At 41.5% G+C, this 8,172-nt stretch overlaps 1 protein-coding gene across 1 annotated transcript in view; it reads right to left on the reverse strand.

Moving 5' to 3' along the window:
• Positions 1-1,840: 1,840 nt before the first annotated feature.
• Positions 1,841-8,172, reverse strand: part of Rtca (RNA 3'-terminal phosphate cyclase) — a 15,640-nt gene continuing 9,308 nt past the window's right edge. Inside the window, exons 3-10 of the mRNA XM_076187484.1 lie at positions 4,817-4,946; positions 4,571-4,694; positions 4,432-4,490; positions 4,208-4,352; positions 3,957-4,090; positions 3,612-3,765; positions 3,333-3,437; positions 1,841-3,242 (exon numbers count right to left, since the gene is read on the reverse strand). Of these exons, the coding sequence (XP_076043599.1) occupies positions 3,153-3,242; positions 3,333-3,437; positions 3,612-3,765; positions 3,957-4,090; positions 4,208-4,352; positions 4,432-4,490; positions 4,571-4,694; positions 4,817-4,946 (941 nt within the window). The 3' untranslated portion in view covers positions 1,841-3,152. The remainder of the gene's footprint in view (positions 3,243-3,332; positions 3,438-3,611; positions 3,766-3,956; positions 4,091-4,207; positions 4,353-4,431; positions 4,491-4,570; positions 4,695-4,816; positions 4,947-8,172) is intronic.

Below are 8,172 nucleotides of genomic sequence, written 5' to 3' on the forward strand. Positions count from 1 at the left end.
TTTGCCCGTTAACGGGCAAGCCCGCTCGTGTAGACAGGCCTTAAGGTGGATCCCATCAGAAGCGTAAAGGTCATGGGGCCTAGAAAAGAGATACCAAGGATCAAGAAAGTGGTATCCCAATTGTGTGCACAACTGCGATATCCTATCATTGATCCCTATGGCTCTACTGTTCCAACACGAGCCTGCATAGATCCTCGGGAGGATCCCACAGACTACGTGACGGCTCCCACGTTCCTTCATCTCCTGAAGGAGGACCTTGTAATTCCGAACAAGTTCCTCTGATCTCACCCTACCTACATCGTTACTTCCCGTATGAACAATCGTAACCGTGTTCTTCAGTCCTTGCTCCCTGATGGACTGGGTACAATCGGCGATCCCACGGCCCGGTTGACATACAAGCTTGCAACGTCGCTTAGTCTTCCGCTGCAGGATGTCGTCATAGCCTCGCACCATGGAGTTCCCCACCACCAAGAACTCCTGGTTTTCAGCCACTTCATCCTCCAGTAGAGCAAAACGATTGGCCAGAGCCAGCGGTTACTCCATAGGGGACACGTCTACCGAACGCGGGCTCGACAAACGGGACCCCACGGAGCGCCACTCGCTCACGGCAGTGACAGTAGGGGAAGAAGTGGAACGCTCTTTGGGTTGTGGGGAGGGTTCACTCTTCTCAAGGAGCGCACTCCTGAGAAGACTAATATCCTCCTCACACATCCTGAGACCGACCTCTAGGTTCACGCAACCTTCACAAGCCATTTCGCTCCTCCCTTAGCACCTCTCTTAATCCAGCACTTGCCTACCTCCACTTGTGTGGACTTTGGACCCAGGACAAACCCACAATCCATTCCTCTTATCCACTCGGACCTACAATCCTCCCATTCCAAGAAAGTTCTCTCTCCAAGAGGTACAATGACAATGGAATACATCAAGTATACCACACCAGTACATTCAACCCCAGAGATGCCAATAATTCTTATCGAAAACCTATCCACTTTATCCACAGCAGCCTCATCAAATGTACGTACCATACAATGAACACGCTTCCTAGATCTGTGCCCCTCCAGATTTAACTATATGAATGCATATAAAATCCTAGCCAACTCTGCTCAACGAACAAACCCTGCACCAGTATCCAAGGGTATGTGACCCAAGACACCCATTTACTAACATTCCCCTTGCAACACCATTCATTGCTCCACTGCCCAATTTACACCCCATCCCACAAAAATTACCCATTTGTCATCCACCCTCTCAAACAGCACTAACCACACCAAATCTATTATATATATATATATAGAGGAATCAGTTTTGAGAGGGCTTGTGGTGGGGATTAGTGTTCATCCTTTATTATGGTGTCCATGCAAGGGGCTGCCTCCCAGCCTGGTTAGGTTTGGGCGCCTATTTTAAGCCATTCACCCATGTGGGATGTAGATCCTGCACTATCCATCCTCCCAAATCTACCACCTGTCCTACACTGCCTGCTGTATGGATTGTGACCAGGGTCACCCAGAAAACATCTGACCTATCAATGGCCTTGTGATTATCAGCGAGGAAGTTTGTCACTTTGACCAGGGACATTTGAGGATTCTTTTGAACCTCTTGTGGGTTTGATAAGGAATGAAAACCTGACCATTTCTAATTGTGCATGGTAGTCAGGTGTGCATATGCTATTCTACAGCCGCCTCCCTACAAGGAGTGGGGTCACTTGGGACATGCATACTAATTTATATATACATTAACCCTTTTTGCTACGTAAGGTACAGAAGCAAAAATTGTATTCTCAGTTGCCTATTTAAATATTTGATTGATCACTTTCCAAACATTCAAGGTTTATAAAACAGGATTTGCTTCCTTATATTCATTACATGCACTTTATTGAAAGCTTACACTATCATCACACCATACTGCCAGACATTCTCCAAACAAGGAGACAAGTCTATCCCGCACATCCAACTGCTGTGACTTTCAGCATTAAGCACAGTAGCCGCTTGCAATCTGCAACTCTCACAGAGAGCCATCTTATATTATGTAGCTGTATGGGACTGGTACATGACCATGACAAAAAAGGATTCTATGATTGCTCCATTTCAGGCTCAACTGCCGGATGATGCAGGGGTTTCAGGAACCTCTAGGGTTTTGGTAACCTCCACCCAATTTCAGAATTCATTAAAACAGGTAAAACTTCTGTGCCACTCCAGCCCTTTGTTTCTTAAAATCTTGCACGAACTTGCTGGATCAGGTGAAGGCAACAACGGTGCAGTTGTGCTAATAGCAAGATTCCTAGTCTTAATGGAATGTCCTCCAAGCTTCTTTACAACACCTGAGCACTTATTCCCCTCTATCACTGCCCTCGCGGCAGGAACTGTCTTTGGCACATTGCAAAACTTTCTAGAACAGTCTTTGGAGAAATAATTCTAACTACTTGAAGGCCATTAATCCCATTCAGACATATACCTAATAATCTTGTCAATAACTGGCAATTTTCCTTCAAGGTTCCAAATTCATTCCCTATTCTGATCAAAGTTTGCATACCATGCAATGATCTAGTCCGAAGACTTGCCTCCTACCCAATGGCTATCATGAAGGCACTCTCATAAGTCTCCACTTTTCAAGTTTGTATAAAATTAAACTAAAATAATTTGCTTAGTCCTAGCATTGACTATCAGATCCAATAACCAGGGTTAACATCCATGACTCCAACCTACAGTACAATATACCATAGGTCTCAAAACCTTGCAAACATCCTGTCCTGTACAAGCCTTCAGTACAAGTATTGTATCACATTCTTAAGCAACTTCACACCTAGAGAAATTCATGAAGAATATGGATACAAATAAATTGTGCAATCTCTAATGAAATTGAATAATGGCATGATGAATATATATAACATGTATAGGCTGTATTATGAAAAACCTTTCTCTTTGGGGTTTGTGAATGTTCATGATTAACAGTCCAATCTTAAAGGTTCTGGCTTGGGAATTTGAACACTTTGGCCACATTTGCCTTCCTTCATCAGTTTCACACCCACTACGGGAACTGTCTTTCACAAATCCAATACACTTCATTTTGAACTTGGGGCTAAAAGGTGATATCTGACATGACAAAAAAGAAGCATCACTCCAGTGTCTTTGGCAGCATAGGTTGAAAAGCAAACTTCACATCATATGTTCTGGTCGTTTACCAATTCCATCACATTCAATCAGGGTTCTGCCAGCGTTGGGGTCCTCCATGATATGGAATCTGGCCTATTAAAAAAGAAAAAGACCATACAGTGGAGGCAATTTCCACATTACTCCTTAACCGTTATTTAACAATTGCATATAAGCAGTTCTTACCTGCGTCATCAACTCAGCCACGTGGATTGCAGTTTTTGTGTGCATTGTTATAGGGCCTGTCTGCAGTCTGGACTTTCCTTTTGCTAATGACATCAGCACAATGACCTGCAGCATACATAATTATTAGCTCCATTCAAGTTAGCATTATCTAACCTTTAACTGAACTGTACTACATAATGGGATGGGATGGGACCAATGTAGGAAAAATTTCATTTTGGTCTAGCAACTACTTGACACCACAATTACAAGTGCTGCATTAAACTGGTCCATATTACTTACCTGATCTTGGGCATGATGATCCACACAAGCTCCATACCGGACAGCATCAATGATTTCCTGAGCAGCTTGGTGTCCTGTCACTTCAGCTTCAGTGCCCTTTTTACCAAGTGAAGAGCCACCCAAAATACAACCACTTGTACTTTCAGTCCACAAGCTGGTTTGCAAAATTAATACAAAATCAATTATCCATTACATGTAATTTACATTTACAGTGAAGATTAAACCGCATCACCTTGTTACTTGAACGTCTAACATTACTACACTGACATTGTGTTTGTGGGTCCATTCTACCATAACCACAAATAGGCATGGAGATTAAACTATCTGTTCAAACAATTTACTTACATGATGCCTGATCCACTGCCAACAGTTGTATCAGGGTTCTCCTTGTAACGATTAATGCGAATAGGTACATCGTCAGGCAGGTTAAGCTGCTGCCTCAGAGATAGGCTAGCCGCATCAGCCATTGCATGAGCAACCTGCAGAAAAAAATAAATTAATAAAAAATATATAACCTTGGAAAACTGCCACGTATGGCCAGAGAATGTACAGCAGCAAACAAAGTTCCCAGTTATTGACCACCCATATCAATGTACCTTCATTGGCAAGGCTCCAGCCACAAAGGCTTGACCTCTAATTGATGTAATATGTCCAGGATCAGTCATGACCACTGGCTTCAGGCCATCTGGTGAACACTTCACTTCAAAAGAAACTTCACCACCACCTTGTGGATAATAACCTCTGAAATAATAAAGCTAAAATGTAATCTTCACCAAATTACATTTCACATTCAAAATTAATCATAGTGCACATCTCTTACCTTTGTTTCACATAGAGCTTAAAATCTGCACCAAATCTTGCAGCAACTTTTCTAAACACCTGGAAGTAAATGAAAAAGAATAAACATTTGATACAAGAACCAAATGTACAACACCAATGTCAACTCTGCAATTACTAACCTGCATATAATAATCTACTTGTGGAGCCATTTCAGCATTTGTGCCACCCCTTAAAGTGATACGGGAAAGGCCATTGCTGAACAAGCAGACAGGGAAGGCGGCTTGTGCCAGGAGACACACACTCCTGTCACAATAATAAAACTAATCAAATTTATGTCTCTTGGTAAATACAACTCACCAGACAATATGAAAAAATCTTGCATTTACTTTATACAATATGCTGGTTCAACTAGTAAGATCACCTACCCTGCTGTCTGTGTATCTGCTACACATTCTGACACTGCATTAAGCTGTCCTGGACGAAACTCAATCTCCTCAGACCCCAAGTGTGCTCCCTCTAGCGCACCTGAGCTTATCTCACTCACCAACTTTAGACCTGTCCAAGTTAAAAATATTAAGTGGCTAACCAAATCTAAACGAGCACAAGTTTTGCAACATTAAAAACTTCTGTAAATTGTACATTAAATAAAAAATGAGACATGAACTAGTTCATATGCATAAATGATCATACATCTCATTGTACATACATGTGCCTTATCCTGATAGATATTTGAGGTGCATAGCGGTAGGCTTGCCAACACAAGCTAGCAGCTTTACCCATGATATACAGCTTGCTTTACCAAGATACCCTACAGTGCCTCCAAGGCTACACACAGGCAATGGGGCACAGTCACAAGTTGCACAAGGCCTGACACTGACATGACCTAAGTGTACATCAATCCTTCCCCACTCTTATAAATTAACATTCAGATAAAGGCTATTATAGCTTCCAAAGGTGCAGGATGTACTGGGAATAGGCATTTAGGCAAGGCTAATTAAGACTAAGGGCAATATCCTACAGTAGTTCACTTTACTTTCTGGTACAGAGCAACTGCCTTGAGCCTGTGCACAAAGTTCCCTTCTCCAGCCTTTCATAATATTATGATAAAAGTCCTTTAGCAATGAAGCAAGGTTGTGGTAACAGGTTATTGGGGATAGAGGCTCTGCCCAAGTCTTTCATAGAGGCAAGGTACAACATGGGGTTGCTGACAAGTAAGCTGGGGAGAGAGTTTGTCCTTAATGTAATGCAAGCTATATAGCTTACCCTCTAAAAGGAATTGAAATGGAGCCCATTGATGCCCCCCCCTCACATTCCCCTAATTGCAACGAGGTTAACAGAGTGGGAAGCCTGTAGCACAGCAGCTTCCCGAGTACATACATTTACCAAAGCCTTTTCCCCCCTTACAAGGGAGCTAGCCAAAAAAATACAAAGGCATAAAAACCACTCACTCATTCCATCCCCAACATACTCCACTCCCCTCCCTCATATCTGGCACTTCCTGGATGATGGGTCATCCCTGCATCTTGTCCACCACCCTGGGTCAGAAGCAGTGTCGCAAGACAGCACATCGACAGCACGGCCATTTCATTAAATCCGAGTACCCCCATTAAATACAGCAATGGAGAACAATGACCCAATGAAGTGACTGGTAAGATAAAATTAAATATACCTTTTTACACTTACACACACACACACACATTTCAGACAATACAAAGCATAATAAACAGTTCCTTGAAAGAAGGAAACGTTCCAGAAGATTGGAAAAAAGCAAATATAGTACCTATAAAGGGGGAAATAGAAGACCTTACCAACTATAGACCAGTCTCTCTAACAAGTACAATAGCAAGTAGATAGGTGTAAAAAAAAAAAAAAAAAAAAAAAATCCAAGGCAATTTGGATTCAGACAAGGACGATCATGCATCACCAATTTAATATGTTTCTATTCAAGGCTAATAGATATAATACAAGAAAGATGGATGGGCTGATTGTGCATTTCTAGACCTAAGAAAAGCTTTTGACAAAGTACCACATAAGAAATTGCTTAAGAAATTAGAAACCGAAGGAGGAATACAGGGCAAACTGCTTAAATGGATGGAAGACTTTTTGCAAGAAAGGAAAATGAGAGTAGTGATAAGAGAAACACTCAAATTGGGATGAAGTAATAAGTGGTGTTCCACAAGGAACAGTTTTGGCCCCAATAATGTTTGCTATATATATTAATGATATGGATGAAGAAATTGAAAGTTATACGAGCTTCTTTGCAGATGATGCAAAACTTAAAAAAAGTGAACACACAAGATTGTGAATCACTACAGAGTGATCTAAATAAAGTCTGGGAATGGAGTAGGAAGTGGGAGATGGAGTTCAATACTAAAAAGTGTAGTATCATGGAATTTGGAAAAAGCAAAAACAATAACAGGATTATATAAATTGGGAGTATAAAAAAAAAGTTGAAACTGAGAAGGACCTGGGAGTCATTATGAATAATATGTCACCTGAGAAACATAAGATTTTTGGTGAAACTTATAATCTAATAAGAACAACCAAAGTGGCATTTACATACCTGGATGAAGAAATGGTGAAGAAAATACTAATCACCCTGATAAGACCAAGATTGGAATATGCAGCAACGATGTGGTCACCAAGTACAAAAAAATGTATAATTTTTTTTTAAAAGAATACAAAGAGCAATAACAAAATTGGCACCAACACTCAAAACTATCATATGAAGAGAGACTAGCAAAACTTGAGCTACAGTCACTAGAGCAAAGGAGAGATTTTATAGCTATTTACAGAATCATGAAAGGCATAGAAATTATTGATAGAGAGGATCTAATAAAATGGGATGATAGAAATACAAGAGGACAAAGAAAATCAAGAAAGACAGCTATAGAAGAGATCTGAAAAAGAACAGCTTTCCTCACAGAGTAAAAGACAGTTGGAACAAGTTAGATGATAAAGTGGTGTGTACAAAAACAATACATTTATTTAAAAAGTTTAGATAAAATGAGATATGAAGATGGGACACCATGAGCATAGCTCCTTCCCATAAAATACTAGGTAAATACAACTAGGTAAATACAACTAGGTAAATACAACTAGGTAAATACACACACACACACACACACCTTACACACACACACACACACCTTACACACACACACACACACCTTACACACACACACACACACCTTACACACACACACCTTACACACACACACCTTACACACACACACCTTACACACACACACACACCCCTTACACACACACACACACACACACACCCCTTACACACACACACACACACAACTTACACACACACACACACACACACACACACACACACACACACACACACACACAACACACACACACACACACACACACACCCTTACACACACACACACACACACACCCCTCTACACACACACACACACACACTTACACACACACACTTACACACACACACACCCTTACACACACACACTTACACACACACACACCCCTTACACACACACACACACACCCCTTACACACACACACACACAACTTACACACACACACCCTTACACACACACACCCCTTACACACACCACACCCACACACACACCCTTACACACACACACACAACTTACCACACACACACCTTACACATACACCCCTTACACACATACACCCCTTACACACACACATACACCCCTTACACACATACACCCCTTACACACACACATACACCCCTTACACACACACCACACACACCTTACACACACACACACACACA

This window comes from Oratosquilla oratoria, chromosome 6 (assembly GCF_046742065.1).
Source record: "Oratosquilla oratoria isolate Oo_2021 chromosome 6, ASM4674206v1, whole genome shotgun sequence".
In the NCBI taxonomy this organism is placed as follows: Eukaryota; Metazoa; Arthropoda; class Malacostraca; order Stomatopoda; family Squillidae; genus Oratosquilla; species Oratosquilla oratoria.